An 18841-nucleotide genomic window follows, 5' to 3' on the forward strand; every position below is an offset into this window, starting at 1 on the left:
CTTCTTATTATATGAGCTTCGCGTCTTCTTATAGGATAACATATCACACTTTTCTCGTCTTTGAAAGGCGTTGCTTTCTACGAAATTCAAAGTAATTACGGATCTGGTCTTATGATACTCGATATGCACTACATCAACATCGTCAGTCGGCACTAAAGTTCAGGTTTGGATAACAACCACTTACTCATAAATAACCTCCGCCCCCTTTCTCATTCCACTACCCACCCACATTCCACAATTGACCTTTGAACAATATCTCTCATCACCTGTCTCCATCTCGATAAATATCCTAAATTTATAACTATTCGGGTCAACTTGATCAGCTAATGCAGGGTCCGCTAGCTGAGCTAATATTTCAGGTGGACCCGTTCTCCAACCATGCGTTTTGATCGCAATATGTGCTGGAGGATCATCATGAGTTCGGAGTAAATAATTCGTTTCTAGACGGGCGGATCCGTCGGGTATGATCAGCTGGCTATCTTGACCTCCAGGCTATGAAACATTAGCTTCGAAAGGGGAGGGGAAAGGCTGATGTACTAATACGATTCCTGACCCCCATGATCCAGACCACACACCACCTGTGAATGATATCCAATTTCGATGTCCAAATGGTGTTTGGCCAACGGAAATTCGAGGATTTAGGGAAACTGACATACGGAAATCGATATTTAGATTTGGATTGGGCAGTGATAAATCTGGATGAGGGTATGAAGATGTATTGGAATTGGTCTCGGTTTGGTCACCTCTGCTAATCATTAGCATTTACACACTTTTACGACCTTTTCATATATTTATTTGGGGTTAAAATAGAGCCTCAAATTCCTAGAACTTTAAAAGAGTAAAGCCAAATGAAAAATTCCCAGGAATTAGATTAATTAATGTGACTTGGTGGTAGGGTAGCCATTGATGTAGAATAATGCACCAGTGATGTGAAGTGAAATATGACAAGTGCTAAACATATTTCGTGAAACGCTGATAACATACTGAGCAGGAAAGTTCCAATCCCACGTATAGGCCTGATCATCTACTGTTGAAGTCCATCTCTGAGTCGTCGAATCTTGTATTCCAGTAGTAGGAGTAGAGCTCTCTCGGCCTCCATCACTCCTTCGAGAATTACGAGTATTTGGATTGGTACTAGCTCCGAAGTTTCCCGGCGAATTTTGAGGTCCATGTACAGACCAAACGCTTCGTGGAGTTGGAGAATTCATTTCGGATTGAAGTTTCAAAAGATCAGTTTCCTGTTGACGTACCCGTGGACTTGTTTAGTATTTGATATATGTGGTAATGGCGGAATACGGTTTTGGATATAGGTGAAGGAGGAGTATGCTTGGTTGCGGCCCTCGGCTTCCATTTGAGGGGTATAAACTGGGGCAGGTGTGTACTTGTTTGAATTGATCGTGCCTTCCTCGTATGAACAGAGTAGAGTCTAGGTATTTCATGTATAGTTGGATAGACATCTAGCATCGTACACCTCGCATCGTACACCTCGCTAAAATCCTTAGTTTGATGCTATACTTACAACGTCTACTTGCAATTTTACATTTATTCAAATTCAACGATATCAATTCACTCAGTTCAACATGTCCGAGGCAATGGTAATAGGTAGATAGTTGGTGGGGGCTGACATAAGCGGGCCAAGTATTTGCGTCAAATAGTCCGGCTGAAAATCCTCTTGACCCCGCCACAACGTCCATTATAAATTTGAACCAACACTCTCATTCATCAAACAAAGCAAACAAAAGCCCGGTTGGCACAATTGGTTAGCGCGTGGGCCTTTTAAGATAGATTACATCACATGAAAGCCCAAGGTTGAAGAGTTCGAGCCTCTCATCGGGCGTTTGAAGTACACTTTTGCAGATTTTTGCTATTTTCCCCCTTCATTTCCGGTCACACGTGATACTCATCAGCTCTTCTTTTTCCGTACAGCTGTATTCAATACGAAGTACGTTCGTTCGATTGTGGATACGAAGGTATACTTCTCCACAAATTTCTTTTATTCTTCGGAAATTTCTTGAGGAATGTCCCGCTCAGCCTCCACCAGCTAAACCAAAACCTCGCTAAGCATCATTTTTTCTTAAGAATTTTTTGTGAAGCTTTCTTTTCGACTGTCAACGCTTTGAATATCTAAAATGAACGCATCACAATATCAAAAAAATCCAAGCCTGCCCGGCTAGCTCAATCGGTAGAGCGTGTGACTCTTATGATTCAATATCTATGAGTTCTTCTGAAATCACAAGGTTGGGGGTTCGACCCCCCGTTGGGCTCAATTCCCTTCAATAGAAAATCTTTTTGCCTGTGTTTTTTGTGATATACTTTTGCCCTCAATGGTACCAACCAAAGACTCTGTCCGAGGAGGGAGGGGAGTCGGAGTTGCTGCTCACAATATTGTGAACAAATCAATTTTGATCCCGTCCACCCAGAGAGCTATAGATAGCAGAGTGAGTAGCTCTCCCTCTTAGCTTAAAAGACCCACGCTCAACCAATTGTGCAAACCGGGCTTGTGTTTGCTTTGTTTGATATCCGGCGGCCCTAGCGGGCCGCCCGCTCTTTTCAAAAATTCAACTATCTCGAAGCACAAAATGTATACGAACCCAAGGATTGACATTTGATACAAAAAAATGCAAAAAGTTATTCTCTCAGGCGTGAGTCGAACACGCGACATCCAGATTACAATGTACAATTACAGTCTGACGTCATAAACCAACTAGACGACCGAGAGTGTTTTCAAGTAGGCTTGAATGGTCACATTTTGTTGTGTTTGTTGAAGTCGGTTGAGGTTTTGGAATATATATACAGTTTTGTAATTGTCGTGGGGCTTTGAGGCGGGTTTCCACAAGAAGCCATGCTCCCCGCTCTACGTCCATTATAAACTCCATACCTCGGCTTAAGCAATTATATATGTAGTAGCTGCAAAGTAGAACTGGAAATCTAACATCAAGCATTCATTTACTATCAAAGTAATCATAGGCTTCATCCCTTCAATCTGTATAGGAAACTTGCTCCTGAAAATTAGTGAGCTTTTATACTAAAATGTATTCATTACTCGCGTAGAAGCAAATCTTTGATATAAAGCAAATATACCACCCATTTCTCTGGGTTTCATTTTCAGATAACTTTTATTGAATGTAAATTCAAACAAGATTTTCGTCAAATCAATCGGGCTTATCAATCTTTGAAAGCAAGGGAGTCTATAAAAGTATATCGGAGTTTTGAATCAGTTGATGGAGATACAAGTAGATGAATATCTATACAACTCGTACTGGAGAGGCTGTTATAGTTTTGATTTTGATAGATCATTCTACTTCTACTCGGCTCTTGATTTACAGGTTCGATGAAATCCAATCGACAGTACGAACGTATTGATAGAATTGGGAAGCATCGAAATTTCTTTCGTACTCGAAACTGATTCTACATCTCGAATAGTTTTGAGATTTATATCAAAGACTCAAAATTCAAAGAGTAATTATATACTACAACGTCATCTTGTAAACCAAAGACAATCCTGACTCTTGATCTAATAATTCCATTGTTCCTACTTCTCGATAGAATTACTGGAAATAATCTACTACTCCATAATCTCCATGCTAGAATGGATATCCTCAATCATTATATCTTGGATTCCGCTTAAAAATGACTAATTCAAAGATGTCTGTAATGTGATAAATATACATAGACTGAGGTGCAATATTTCATCATGGATCAACTTTCTAGATAGGCCTTCATTTTAGACAAGGTTGAGAATTTGATTGTAAACGCTCAATCTCTTATTAAGTCTAGAGGAGCCAGATATCACGACAAGTAGTAAAGGTATGAAATGAATGAAGTTCAAGATACCTCAAAATTTCAAGTAATCACGATGCGTAGTACATCTAAAGAAATAGAGAACAAATCCACAAAACTATACAAGTTTAACACTCGAGAAAAAGAATATAAAAAGTTACAGAAGCAATGATTTTCCGAGTACCTATATTCATCCATTCATCTAAGATCTTACTAGAGCGATACTAGTCTCTTTGAGTTTCCCACGTTAGTAATCCAGGTATATAATCAGGATGGACATCTTGATATCTGAGAATTCTTAAGTCTCGGTTCGCATTCTTAGTACCTGGCTGACAGTTCTACCATATCATTCAGGTCTTCTTTAGTAATAGTTAAGGGTATATACTACATTCTCCCTGTAAATCAAGCCCCCATACTCCACACTTAATCAAAGACTTCGATGAAGACTGAGATTTCTACCTCGACCGCCGTAGCTCCATATCAGTTCTCTCTACATATGAAGAGTCCTTAGACAACTACATCAAAACAACCCCAAAGAGTTCGGGGGTAAATATTTGATCCGAGTATATGAATGCAGCTGATGAACCATTTGAGATTATTCATATTAGACGGTATGGTTATACTAAGATAGAATCACAATAATGTATCTTAACGGTTTACAGAAATTCAATCGCAGATTGGAAAGATGTGGTAAACCCAAAGTGTTGAATATTTTAATATAGTTAGATAGTTTAGAAATGCGAATATTAAGAGGCATCTGAATCTTCAAATCGAGATAACTATTAGTATATGGTCGACCTGAAATTCAAGAGCCATTCAAAGTTTTGGAGAAATTGAGAAATCAAGATCGTTTTCTTGTCGGGCTGGAAGCTGGGGTTACTAAATCACGTTGGATAGGGAAATGAGTGTTGAGGGCATCGAAATAGGTATTGTATATATACTCACTAGATCTTTAGATATTAGATCATTCGATACCTAGTTATAGTAAAAATTCCGATTTTATCACGCCCGCAGATTGAGTGAGGACTTAGATGAATGATGGATACTCTTTTAAATTGAAACTAGTGTTAATCGCTTGGATTGCAGATGCAAACATTATAATGTATACTTTGCTGTCATCTCACGCTTGAGAATCCACCTCTAATCGATGCTGGCTTATATGTCAAGCAGAAGATGGATATACAACAGAGCCAGAATTTTGAACCCTACGACAAATTTTCGCAAAAGCTGATGCACAATCCCAAAAATAGAGACCCTCAATCGCAGGCTCCCCATCCTTATAATGTCGCACACCAAGCCCATGAGTATACATCAACGGATTCAGGTCGTGCCGAAAAATGAGGATTTTATTAGTCTCGGACCATCTTCCTGTCAAGCTTGCTAATTCTGAACAACGTAATGGAACTCTGGCAGGTGGTATAAACCTAACCACAACTTCCGTCATCTTGAAAAAATCTGCGCGTGAAGGTATCGCTGCGTCATGAGGAAAAATAATATATGTCGGTATGAAATTTCTGTTTCCAGGGATGTAGTCTGGACTGTTTACGTGTATAGCCTCAAAACCGATCTTATTGTAATTTCTAGTATTCCAGCCTGGTACTCTTTGGAGGAATGGGGGGTGATCGAATTCTGCAGCTCTCATCCAGCCTTGCCGTCGTTGAATTACAGTGCTGGTCATGAACTCTGCAAATCCCATCTGGGTGCCTTTGACATCCCGGGGATTGTCTAAATCGAGTGGGTCGGAATTGCTGACATTGCTGACACTAAAGTCTAAATGGTGTATTAGAAGAGAAATTCTGAACTGCAGTCCCTTGTAACACACCATCTCCACGACCAACCCTTTCAAAGAGACTAGGCATTCTTGCCAGTATAATCGACTCAATATCTACCTTTTTGTTGTGAGCCAAGCACATATTCAGGGCAAAAGGATGAGAATACCTATTCAAGTTTGATACTCGTAAATAAATGCTGCAGTGTATTTCTGCCGAGTAATTCTGATGTTTAGCTATGATGTGTGCGAATTTGCTGTGGATTATCGTTGTATTATCTGTTGAGTGAGTGTGTTGTGTGAATAAGACTTTGACTGCTTGAGGGATGTGATATAAGCTGGTATATAAAGTATAATTAAGAGGAAGGGATCGATGCAAGACTTTGACCATTTCAGTTGGAAGGTACAATGGCGGCTACCAAACTAGTTTTCAAGGAGAGGCCCAGAAGGAAGTGCTTTGGAACGTCAATCGAAGCAACTATTGTTCTCAATGGGAAAAATTTGGAAGCATCAGTACTGATCATAAATTATAGGACTTGTAGATCAGGGCTAGAGTTAAACAGCAGCGGAAGAGTCTCTCCATATCTATTGGATTGGTTCGGAGTGGCTGGTAACTGAAATAGTAAAGTGTGAAATATCGTGGAATAGCATATCTCATTCAAACAATGAAATCTTTATTACTGGTCTATGGACTCCAAGTACCTAGATATCGGAAGATCAGGGAGTTAAAAGATGTATTGGAGTAATCAACAGAATTTGGTAACTAGTTCTACGGCAAGGTTTCTGCAAAGTATCCAGTTCACCTAACGGAAAGTATAGTTCCAATATGACCGAACCTCAAAGTATATTTGAAATTCTGTTTCAGTTTGGAAATGCAGGGGATGAGTTATTAGACGATTCGTGGAATATAGCTAGAAATTATTTGATTTGTGGTTTTAGTCAAGAGGTTATGTATAATTCCTGATTCTTCAGGTAGCATAAGGCTCGCAACCGTTAACAATATGTGTCAACAAGCTGGATTTGATAAGTAGTAAAGGAAGAGCATGGGGATACCCCTGTGCTCTGGAACAGACTTGCAACAAAAGCCTTCCATACAGGAGGGCACGAGAAAATGAGCTTTAAGGTTCAATAGTCGAGAGTCTAAATCCTATTCCGCATCATAGTCGGAATTACCTAGACTTTGATAGCTCACTATCAACATCATTATATATGTAGATGGGCAACCAAATATGATACAAAATTGAGGATGTAAGTAATTGTAAGATTGAAAGCATCAGAATCAATGGCGGGAAGTTGTCGCAAGCACGAAGCCACAATCATGAGAGGGCACTTGCATCTGGCAAAGAGTATCCATAATAGAGATTACCCGTTAAGCAGTTTCGAACGGTATTAAAGCGAAACGTTCATGAGATTTGGCAAGAGCTACCCCATAGATGGACTCGAAACTAATCAAGTCTGAGAAAGGGGTGAATGATAGCCACGACCCAATTTGTAGGGGGAAAACAATTGAAAAACTCGCAAGACCCAATATATCATCTCGACCTGTCCGCTTTTCCTCTTAACATTCAGACAGCTTGCTCCAATTGTGATACTCCTAAGTGCTAAATATCATCTAAATCTCGATTGAGGTAATGATTGATCTCTGATGTAAAGATGTCAAGAGTGAAAGATATTGATCTTGGGACTCATTGACACGTGATGCGGCAAAAATGTAGCAAGCGGCCGCATTGCCGCATCAACCTCAATGTCGACTTATTTTCTAAGCAATACTCACTCTCCGTGAGCACTCTGTAAAGATGAAGCGCATTAATCAACTACCAGTGGTGAATGGCTTGAAAGGCCTACGAATCTCTCGTGGTCAAAGTTTAGCTCCATTGAGCCAACGATATATCCACACAACACCACCTTCGCCCGCAACAGTTGCGCCTGCGGCATTCACAGCATCTGGCCCGCCACCAGCCGCGCCAACTCCCAGTGCCGAGCATGTCGATATTCGGGTCGCAAGGAAGAGGAAGCAAGCAGAGCTACTCAAGAAGGGTCAAGATATGAGAGCTGTAGCTAATGGGAAAGGCGGTGGAACTGCGAAACTCAAGAGGTTCTGGAAGGATGTTAATGTACAGGATACGGAAGGTAACATTTGTCAATTCCTTATTTCATTTTAAATAACAAATCCACTAATCAGTGTTGAGAACGCAGAGGGTTTACAGATATTCCTTGACAAACGAGCTCTCCGAAGACCTTCCAAAGATATCCTCACAGTACCACATCATAAACCACATTTGGCATCTGCCATCGCCCTTGAATGGGATCTCCTTGTATCTGCACAACAAGCTTTGAAGACTCACCTTATACCGATGACTTCACTCGTGAATCGCGCTCTCGATATCATAGATGAAGAAAACAAGGGGGGAGACTTAATCAGGACTCATATTGTTACAACCGTAATGCGATATCTCGATACCGATTCACTTTTGTGTTGGGCACCTGAAGCACCCGAAGATCCACCAGGATATGAAACACATGTTGACAGAGTGGAAAGTTTGCGAAGCATTCAGAGGAAATCTGCGGAGCCTATTATCCAATTCTTATCCGAGAAGGTATGGCCCGGGGTAGAACTTATTCCAGTTTTAGATACGAATAGTATTGTACCTAAAAGTCAACCTCAAATGACCAAGGATATAATAAGAGGATGGGTTTCTGGATTACCTCCATTTGAGCTTGCGGGATTGGAGAGAGGTGTGTTGGCTGGAAAGAGTTTACTTGGAGCTGCACGATTAGTGGTTGAATGGAGTGCTGAGTTGGCACATTTACGAGATGAAGCTGCCGAGAAGAAATTTGGAGTGGAGGAGGCAGCCAAAGCTGCAAGCTTAGAGGTAGATTGGCAGACCGGGATGTGGGGAGCTGTTGAAGATACACATGATGTTGAGAGGGAAGATATCAGGAGGCAATTGGGAAGTGTAGTATTACTTGTATCTGGGGTAAGAAATTAGGTTATGTATACCATGACATCTTCAAAGAATGTATACACTATGTTAATGATGAACTCAACGGCAGGAAAAAGCTCAAAGTTTCAATCTCATAATTATGTTGACTGATAAAACGGAAGAAAAGAATTAAGTCCTATTATAGCGCCTTTGACGCCCATCCACTCAGCTCCTATCAATAAAAATTTCATAACCATAGCACAAACTTTCAATGGACGTATTCGTAATGCATAATCACACTTTCTTACTTCCCTGCTCATCAACATATTGAACAATGCAATCTTATGCTCCAATTTTCTTCATTATTCCACTCCGCCGCTAGTTCATTACAACTGCGCCCTCCCCCAAAAATGCTGCCACCAGACCACCACTTACCCATTATCGATGACTTACTTCCAGTGCCACTCGAGTTGTAAAAGTTATGAGTCGTTTAACCTCACAATTCTTGATATCCTCTTCTAGGATCTTTATCGGTCCTTCCCTCGAATTTCTCACCCACCTCTTTGTTCCGTCTTTGCAGTCTTCTTGCGTTCATTTGTGACCTCGAGAACTCCGATAATATTCTAGTAGTTGGTAAAAGACTAGTTCTCATGTTGTTACTATGCATATCCACTGTGCCGCGCTTCTGATCCTTCGATCTCGTTCGAATAAATAACGGAAGCGCCGCAGCTTTCGTCCTTGCAATCGACCCTCCAGCCAGAGGAAAACTCACATCGTTTGCGGATGGATCGAGATGTAAATAACACAGGTTCGCTGCATAGCAGCAGCCTGCCGTCGAGGTTCGAACTTTGGGCTGTATTTTTCTCTTAGAACGTAACTCCTCTATCTCACCATTTTCGAATTCGAGGTTATAGAGCTCAAGTACCTAAAAATTCGATGGCCAGGATAGGTAAATATATGTGATCGTAGATGTAGTCAACCCTTTTGTTTTTGCTATGGGGTAAACTTGTCCGTGTGGTGCGGCAAGTATATGGAAGACACAGAGAATAAAAGCCATCCTATGCTCAGTCTCAATCGTCTGATATCCACCAGTATTGAATGAGACAGACGAAAAAACAATGAACTGATGCTAGGTGTGTTATTGTCAAAGATTACTCATTCGGCCTTGACATTGCACAATAGATGGGAATAAATTTCTTAGGGCTAAGAATTTTGATTTTCAAGTATTCACTTCTTGATCTTGAGCCTTCACGGTCAAGTATCTTTCTACCACCAGCAATGGCCGCTTTTTAGATAGACGAAAATGCAGCCTTATTTGCCCACACGTAGCTAAGTAATATCTCGTCCAAATTTGTGCCTTCTCTTCTCTTCCTTTCTCCTTGTCAAGAAGATCAACAGCAGAAATATTTTCTGCAATCAATACCATCAAACGAGTAATCAAAGAAAGACGCCATCACCACAAAGCCACCATGCCACCAAAGAAGGTTGTGAAAGCCCCTGCCAAGGGCAAAAAGGTCTCCGCTCACCTTGCTGCCGCCGCCGCCGCCGCCACAGTCGTCGCCACTTGCGAGCCCCGTAACATATCCAATCGCACGTTACAGTGCGAAGCCAAAGGCATTCCGTGGTTTATCGGAACCATGCGGGAAAATTTCAACCAGGCCCTCTGCCGTACACAGAAGGCCGTCGAGAGTGACGAGAAGTGGCAGGCCGCTAACCCTGCTCACAAAAAGGCCATGGTCCAGGCTGCGCGCTCCCAAAAGGAGCAACAAGAGTACGTGTTTAACAAAAGAATCAATCAGAAATTGACAAACGCTAACGCATGTTATATAGGAGGGACCTAGGCTATGATTGGCAAGTTGCGGCAAGAAATATGGGCTTTCGGACCAAGGGCAATAACTTTCTTTGGAAAGAGGGCTGTCCGATTTACGGCACCGCAGGAGCCTCGGATCCTACCGAGGAGGAGGAGGAGGAGGAGGAGGAATTGCCTTTCTCTCTCCCAGACAACGAGCCAAGTAAGTCGTCAAACCACAACCTCCGTTGAATTTGTGATATAATGTGAGACAATAAGACTAAACGATTGTCCAGCAACCAAGAAACGCCGCCGGGACGACGAAGACGACGACGAAGACGACCCCAACGGGGATTATACCAAACGGTATATGAGCTGTTCCATCCCTCGCCAAGTACGTATCAAACTACCACCTCTACCTCGACAATCAACAGATATACAGCGCTCAAAACTGATTCTCAATATAGCGCGTTTAAGCTGCCGCCGTCTTCTCCGGTGCTCTGCGGTCTTCGAGTAAGTACGCTAGACCCCAATATCCCTAATCGATTTGAACAATGGACCAGGTGTACAGAGCAGCGTTAATCTCCAATCTATAGAGTTTAGATCTCTGGTGCCGCCCTGCTCCACTCTGTTTTCCTTGGGTTAGTTTGATACCCTCAATCCACCTCAATCCGTTCGAACAATCAACAGGCATGGTAAGATAAAGGCTAGCTACTAACATAAGTAGTTTAGACTGCCGCTGCTGCCTCCGTTCTGTCGTTCCTTTTGATTAGTACGATATCCTTCAGTGGCTGGTTCGATCAAACAATAGACCGCGGACTTTGATCTCAAAGCTAACCTCCCATTTAGGTTTCTCAAGCTGTCGTTAGACTTTGCGCCACTCCGTGGCCGCCTGGTCAGTACAACGCCCTTTGATAACCCCGATCTACTTGAACAATGGGAAGGATATACTGAGTAACGCTGACCTCCGATTTAGCTTGTTTCCTCTGCTGTCGTACTTTTCGCCGCTCCTTTGCCTTCGGGTAAGTACAATTCCCTTCGACTATCCTGATCTAGACAGATGATCAAAGCTGCCCTTTCGAGAAATCAAGCTAACGTGTTGAAATTCAGGCTCTTCATAAAGCTGCCGGAGGGCGCAATATCTGGACTTGTTTGGTAAGTGCATATCAATCTCCCAGATCAATCCAGACAATAGAAAGCTAACAATATATCCTAGGTCGAATATCGCGAGCTGCAGGCTCAAATCAAATTATTTCTCCGCTCTTCCATCATATTCACACGTGCCAAGACTTCTTGACCTGATTTGAATGATATGTATTATGTATGACTAACTGACTGGCTGAAAGCCCGCTAACTACTAGGTATTTATGTACGTGTTCTCTTGCGTATCGTTGCATCTCATGGTAAACCACCCAGCTCATCGCCAAAAGTTTGGCCCGCCAAAAGCAAAAGCTATGAAAGAAGATTTATACTTTACATTCAGATATCCTACACCCTTCCCTATCTCTTCATCTAAACATGATCACTCCTCTTCCTTTACATCATTAAAAATATCTTCAACACCTGTCCATGCTTCTCCAGTAGCAGCCTTCTCTCGTTCGATCCAATATTTATCGTTGAAAGCCCAGTATTCCTCTCCAGTGATTGGACATTTTGATTTCTCAAACCATTGAGGAACGAAAGCTTCACCAAGCTGTTCACGTTCACGTCGTCTAGCACGTTGCTTCTCTTCAAGGCGATTCTTCTCAGTAGCAGCTAGATCGTACTCGCCATCTTCCATGGCACGCTGATCAGGTCTCAATCGAGAATCCGTTGGTGGCAACCAAGGGCGAAGGTTGTCATTGATGTCATTGAATGTGAGAACGAAAGGAGTCAGATTGAATGGGATACCAGCTGGGCGTGGATTAGCTTCCCAGACCAAAAATGCTTGGCTTGGATCATTGACACTGCCTCTGCGGTGAGAAGAACCGGACTTAGGTTCTTCAACAGTTGCCTCATAACCAGGCGTGAAACGAGCATAAATTTTACTGTTCCAGCGACCACCAAGACTGAAACGAGTTTGTCCGTTTGCATCATTGACTCTACCAGTGATATGATAAGCACTAGAAGCCTTCCAACCTCGAGCCTTGAATTCGACGTTGCAAACTTCACCTGTTGTCCAGTTCTTGATTTCCATTGGCCCATAATTGTCGACCACAGGGTTACCAGTGATGATTCCAACGACGGAAGATGTGACTTTTTTCCAGGTATACAACTCTTCTGGTCCTCCAGATGTGGGACGAAGTTTGAGGAACCAAGTACCGAGAGGGTTGATATCAAAAGACTTTCCATAAAATTTAGACTTCACAGCTGATTCTCCATAATAGGTCCATTTAGGAGATTCAGCCCAAGCAGCACCAACTGGTGGATGATGACTGACTTGCTCGATGAAGAAGCGATAATTCTTATCAGGACGAACATATTCGAAAGTTTCGCCAAGAAGGGGATTGAAAGGTTTTGCAACTCTGTCAATGGTTGATGCATACTCACTTGAGGCGAAAGCTGCAACATATACCATGCGCTCGATTGAGTCTGCTCGATCCGCTGCAATATCTAAAAGATCTGCATATTCCATATCTTCACCACATCGATACAGTAATGACGTCGGTTCGTTGAAAGACACAGGAAGTGTCATTTTAGTCATGTCCTTGCCAATCATAGATTTAAGAATACCCTTGAAAAGTATTAGTGATGTCGGAATAAAACGAGCTCAAATACATACCCATAGAGAAATCTTTGGACGATCATCAGCATCCATCTTTAGACGAGTTCTTACGCCATTTTCGTATCCCTTGAAAGCAGAACTGATGTCTAGCCCCTCAGCTTTTACAAGTTCACCCTCCTCTGCCTCTTCAGTTGCACCTGGGGCAGGGCTCGAAAGCGGTAGAGCTTTGACTACCTCGACTTGGCCGGCATCAACGGCGTCGAAGAATTCGTCATCTTCGTCTGAATCTGAATCAGACATATCAGGGATACCTTCAACCATCGATTTCTGTCGTAATGAGCTTTTGCTAGTCGGTATATGTCTTAAAGGAGCGGTCCCGTCATCATTGAGAGAAACGTCATCAAGAGCCTCATCTATCTCGGCTCTTGCTGCTAGTTCACCTCTACTAGCTGGTCGGGATGCTGATCGAGTGACTTCACGAAGTGCTCGTTTTGTCATCTTTCTCTTCTCCTCCGATTCGCCCATACGAGCCATTAATTCATCCTGTTCACGAGCTACTTGAGCCATACTTTCTTCCCACATCCTTCGCATATGCTCTTCCCGATCAAGACGTTGTTGCCAATATGCATCCCTGTCTTTGGATATTTTCAAAAGATCGCCAACAAGACCCTTGAGATTACGAATGGCCGAATCATATGTCGCGGTTGCTTGGTTCGCAACTGGGTCAGAGATGACGAGATTTGGATTTCTGGATTGCTCTACTTGTAAAGCTGCATTGACTTGGCCCATGAGTTCGAGTTGTAGTCGAGCAGATTGAGCCGTGATTTCAAACGCATCCTTATTTGCCGGCATCTCGTGCTCACTAGAGCCATCTCCATATTCATCATCATCATCTCCATCCAAAGGTCCGGTTCCAATGTGACTTGGTATTCTACTTCCGTCGCCGATGAAGCTTGGGTTGTATGATCCATAGTTAGTTTCTTCTTCATCGCCAACACTACCAGCAATGCTGGTAAATGCGACTCGTGGGCTTGCAATCCTGCTAAGGCTAGTCTGTGGCAGAAGCCTGCTACCTTGAATGCTCTCACGGCGCGAGTCCGTATAGACAAGAGATGGCTCGTTGAGACCATTGCTGTCAAAGGTTTCCTTGGATCCACTACCAGATTGCTCTTTCGCTTGCTGTAACAGTTCTAATCTTTTGGCCTCTTGTCTTTCCTCTTCCTTGGCCTGATCTTTAGTCCATTGTATAGAATTATTCAGCGCCCAAAACCACCTTTTAGCCTCAACTTCATGGTTCGCTTTAAGGTGATATTTAACGGATGATTTTCCAATGATTTCAAATTTGGTCTTCTCTGTAGGATCCATGTTGAGTTTTGCGATGCGCATATTAATCGCACCTCGACAAGCAGACCCAGCATCGTCTTGGTGTTTGGAATAACTTAGGATGCCATCTTCCAAGGTGAACCAACGTAATTGATAACCTTTTCGATAATTTGTCCACTTCTTTAGATAGCCTTGCATTTCTCGACCCTCCTTTCCTGCAAGTGCATCTGACGGGTTGGCGTTGACTGCTCCTTGTTGAGATACATTCCCGAGAACAGCTTTCTCTTGAATTCCCCGTTGAGCGGCAACTGCAGCAGGAGACTTCTTTAACATAGCTTTGGTTGCATCATCTTTTGTGTAATCTTGAGGTAATTTTCCTTTTCGGTCGCGACGGAACGGATCAGCACCATGTAACAGCAACACTTGTATGAGCTCAATGTTCTTTTTTCTGGAAGCCTCATGCAGTAAAGTGCCACCAGCTAGTACCGTGATGGGGTCAGACGTGAATTCTCCACCATTGATATCCAAGACTGTTTTGACTCGAGGTTCCTCCAAGATTTCGCCCAATGTCTTATAGTCTCCGTGCGCAACCAGTTCATGTATTTGCTTTATTTTACCATCCACAAACATTGAACGGGAGAGTTGTAGTTGCTGGAAAATATCGGGTGTTCGAGCAAGGTCGAGAGGTAGGCGACCAACATAATTTGGTAAAGAATCGTTGATACCGGGCTGCCCAAGAAGCAAGCGTACAATAGGGCTACGACCTAAGCTTGCAGCAAGGTGAAGAGCCGTGTTCCCATCACGATCCTTTGCATTGACATCGATTGTTCCCGCTCCATCAGATAACACATACTCGATTACTTGTTGTTCAGCACATTGAATAGCTAAGTGCAGGATGGTGGTATCTTCCAAATTGGTTGAAACGGTTGCGAAGCTAGAAATGCTCATTCGACTACCGTCAGACTCACGAATTGCCTTTGATATCGCTGCTGTATCCCCGTTCTTTAATGCCTCAAATATCTTGAACTTTCGAACGGTCTGCTCAATGGACATTGTCTTATCGGGTGACAAAGTAGCCGTGGTCCGCGGATGGACATTAGAAGCTGATCTCATGAGTCCTGTCGCGCTGGTCGACTTCTTCGAAGCATGTCCGAGAGTGGGCTGAAATGGTGCAGCTGGAAGCGTGGGTGAGTGTGCCGTGGTCGCGGGAGACATGGGGGGTTGATAATCTACATTATCGTCGTCCTTCCCCTCTCTCCTGCTGCGCAGAAGGGATAAAGCAGACGATTTACTCCGTTTGTGACTAATAACATGAGTATTAGCAGGTTGCCACTGTTCACAATACGCCCCAAATCATTCGAGACCTAGAAAGAGGGGGTAACGCTTCCCACGGCATGATCAAATCTAATAATTCTTACTTACGTTGACTCGACGGGGTCCGTCATTGTGGACGTTCTTCTCTTATTCCCAGCTCAATTTTCTGCTGCGTCGTTACAGTGTCGAGTTGTGTGCCAACGAGCAAGTCCTTCGAGGGGTAAATGCCAACTTTCTGGCCAAGCTCGAATGCCCGACAGTACCTTCCCGCCCAAGTTTCAAGAACTTTGGTTGGAAAGAGATGAGGCTCAGGTTGGTGAGAGAGCGAAAGAAAAGTTGAAAATTTGAGATTGAAATTTCGAGTCCTCAAAAGACGGTACAAGTACTCCCTAAAATCTCTCGAGGAAGCAATTATCAATTAGATTGTGTAGTTGTTCTGGCCAAAACATTCGAGTTAACATGGATTAACAATGATGTAGCGAATGTGGAGAAATATATCACGTGTGTGTGGTCGGGGCTCGGGGAAACAATTTAGCGAGAAGAGCTTATTTTCATGTGAATGTTCATTTCTAGCATGAACCCTTCATCACATGAAACCATTAGTTAGAGGTGAAAAGTCAAGAATCCTAACTCCTCAGAGAGATTAAGCTAAGTTTCATAAAATTCTTGAATTTTGCTGTTGTATGCAGGTTCTCTAATAGGGGTAAACTTCATTGAACGCTCTTGCTTCAACAGCGCATTTGCCTCACTGAAAAGTTCAAGAACGTCAAAACCATGACAATCATGCTTATTGTATTATAGGAAATCACAAAGATATGGGTTTCAAAATGATAGTTTGACCTTTATTATATGCAGTTTGTTGATTTGTCTGAAATTTGTAGGACACACTGTAACTCTTGGGCTCTCTTGTCAACATTATTGGCATCTGTTTGACATCTATCAATGAGTTAGTTAATGATGGACTAATGTATCTCCATACTTTGATTGAAGTGTTTCAACATTAGTGATATCATTGGGAATCTAGTCAAGAGCCTTTCAACTGTATACCTTCCCACCAAGAGTAAGATCAGACATCACTTGGTAGTAACCATAAGTTAGAAAAGGGATCGTTCTTCTGTTTTTTTGCTTTATATATCTAATATTACTGGATTCTATAAACACTATCCTATTGGCTTCCAATAGATGATTAGCAAAATCGAAATTCACCCAGGCTTCTTTTGTCTGATATTATTTGGAAAATGACCAACATTTTAAATATGATCAGAAGACCTATGGTTGTTGAGGGCTATTCTCACCTTATTTACCGACCCTTTGACTGTTCAGACAGCAGTTCATATATGGTCTATTCCCCATTGTTTGGAAGTGAATCTCAACCGTGTTAATGTTACAACTGACCTTGATTCTTACAGCCTTCAGCTTCAGAAAAGTCCACTGTCAAATTTCATCTCATAATGAATTACTAATATGATAGTTACTTTTAGTCCTACCGACTTCCAAGGGTAATATCATCCCATCATATCTGTCCCAAACTATCTGGATAAGCCAAATGCTCTCTAGTTCTCTTGTTGAAATCTAGCATTAGAAAACATGGTGTCATTGATGTAGTAACCATGAAAAAATGAGGCACATGCACTTTCAGGTGGTAGAGGATTCTTTGGGGTAACGTTTGAATATCTTAATTTGTTTTAACAATTCAAATCCTGGCCTCCAGTCCTCAGTTTAAACGGTGGCTGTCAGTTTGATAGCCACCGCGTAGAGCTATGCCTCTCAGCCTCGGGTAATTCTGAGAATCTTAACCATCTTCTCCCTCTGCCCTAACCCTGAAGTTTGTTTTTCTTTTACAATTGCCTTTTCATTTTATTTTCAAGTTCCTCTCTTCTTTACGTGATTCAGAGGACGACCTATATAGTCGGATTCTTTTTGTCCACCTACCTTCTATACTTGAAAGCTCTTTTCGAATCTTCCTATCTTCAAAATGGAGTCGATTGCAATAATTCAAAGACTTCAACCACCAGAATATGCGTTAGATATTCTTCTGATCTTGCGCGCCTTGATCATCTCATCTCCTTATGGACTCTGGTAGTTATATGGAGCAGCTGGTTCAATGGTAGACCAGGCCACCATCGAACTACAAATTCTTGAGTTATTGGCGGTTTCAGGTGAGCATATTTGATGCCCTCTTCACCATGCGCTCAGCTAATCGTATCAGATAATATGTGCAGGTCTGCAGTGATTCCTGAGGGCAATTATTCTGTCATATCAATGGCATCGGCAAGCTTGTTCCATTTCAATTCTACTTCTACTTCAAGGTGTAAAATCAAGCAAGAAGCAATATACGAACACATCAGCAGGATTTTTGTGTAGGTCACCTTTCCTCCTAGTCTGTGTTCAAGAGCAATTTATCAAGTGGTGGTCCTCGATCTCATCAAATACTGATTTGAGTAGCTGCTGACCACCTACTTACAGTACCATACCTCGAATTTGTGGTCGAAACTAGGAATATCTCGACAAATTTCATCCTGTTTCTGCCGCCAGAAGGAGTTTGGGCTACGGAAGCAAGAATGCAATAAGTCGAAGGAGGCAGAATCGTATACAAGAACTAATATCAAACTCCTCTCTCAAAAACTTTGACTTGAATATCATGAATCCAGGTGGTCATGTGTTGACGATGCATGTACATTCATTGTGGTATCCAGGTATTATTGATCCCCCGATGAAAGGCCTGCTATTTAATACTTCTTACTGCTGTCGGCACACAGAGCTTAAACTATGCTTGCGATGGTGTTGCTTCCTTTCATGTTACAATGTGAACTTTGTGGGCACATTCGTTGCTTCGTGCGACGATGCATTACCTCTCAATGGTTGCATTGGTCTGAAGGATTGTGCTAGATTTTGTGTGAAGTCGAAAAAAGTTGCCTGGCTCATTGTGAGAGGATGTGCTCGGTATTTTGGAGACTTTATGAATGATACTTACCTGGTGTGTGTCCCAGGTTGCCTACATCTGATTGGAATTAAACAATCGAGTCAGAGGTGAGTCGTCAATACTGGTGGACCTAGAGAACTGCAATACTGATCTACGAACAGGTAAAAGGGTCATCACCGATCTGCCATCGATCGCGATGTTAAACTTCCGAATCTTGACATTCGTATCTTGGCATACTACAGGCCTAGCTCATACCACAATCAACACCAGCAACTACTCTAGCAAACATCAACGACTCTCAAACCGTCAAAATATT

The 18841-nt window shown here is 42.4% G+C and overlaps 5 protein-coding genes across 5 annotated transcripts; 2 read left to right on the plus strand and 3 right to left on the minus strand.

The window, feature by feature from the left end:
• Positions 1 to 109: 109 nt before the first annotated feature.
• On the minus strand, positions 110 to 1208 carry EAF02_001918 (uncharacterized protein; the record flags this gene model as incomplete). The annotated part of the gene is made up of 4 exons (XM_038897966.1): positions 110 to 128; positions 185 to 492; positions 538 to 745; positions 985 to 1208. 4 exons carry the CDS (start codon positions 1206 to 1208, stop codon positions 110 to 112), a joined length of 759 nt encoding a protein of 252 aa, XP_038761658.1.
• Positions 1209 to 4942: 3734 nt separating this feature from the next.
• Positions 4943 to 5639, minus strand: EAF02_001919 (uncharacterized protein; the record flags this gene model as incomplete). Its single annotated transcript, XM_038897967.1, has 2 exons — positions 4943 to 5550; positions 5603 to 5639. 2 exons carry the CDS (start codon positions 5637 to 5639, stop codon positions 4943 to 4945), a joined length of 645 nt encoding a protein of 214 aa, XP_038761659.1.
• A 1705-nt stretch (positions 5640 to 7344) lies between these two features.
• On the plus strand, positions 7345 to 8538 carry EAF02_001920 (uncharacterized protein; the record flags this gene model as incomplete). The annotated part of the gene is made up of 2 exons (XM_038897968.1): positions 7345 to 7678; positions 7745 to 8538. The coding sequence occupies 2 exons, from the start codon at positions 7345 to 7347 to the stop codon at positions 8536 to 8538; spliced, it is 1128 nt and encodes a 375-aa protein (XP_038761660.1).
• Positions 8539 to 9941: 1403 nt separating this feature from the next.
• EAF02_001921 (uncharacterized protein) lies at positions 9942 to 11558 on the plus strand (the record flags this gene model as incomplete). Its single annotated transcript, XM_038897969.1, has 9 exons — positions 9942 to 10243; positions 10303 to 10484; positions 10558 to 10627; positions 10729 to 10774; positions 10858 to 10956; positions 11111 to 11160; positions 11238 to 11283; positions 11372 to 11416; positions 11478 to 11558. 9 exons carry the CDS (start codon positions 9942 to 9944, stop codon positions 11556 to 11558), a joined length of 921 nt encoding a protein of 306 aa, XP_038761661.1.
• A 225-nt stretch (positions 11559 to 11783) lies between these two features.
• On the minus strand, positions 11784 to 15733 carry EAF02_001922 (uncharacterized protein; the record flags this gene model as incomplete). The annotated part of the gene is made up of 3 exons (XM_038897970.1): positions 11784 to 12974; positions 13023 to 15591; positions 15711 to 15733. The coding sequence occupies 3 exons, from the start codon at positions 15731 to 15733 to the stop codon at positions 11784 to 11786; spliced, it is 3783 nt and encodes a 1260-aa protein (XP_038761662.1).
• Between the last annotated feature and the right edge of the window lie 3108 nt (positions 15734 to 18841).

The sequence above is a fragment of the Botrytis sinoallii genome, assembly GCF_014898435.1.
Source record: "Botrytis sinoallii strain Bc 23 chromosome Unknown BSIN_003, whole genome shotgun sequence".
NCBI classification, from domain to species: domain Eukaryota; kingdom Fungi; phylum Ascomycota; class Leotiomycetes; order Helotiales; family Sclerotiniaceae; genus Botrytis; species Botrytis sinoallii.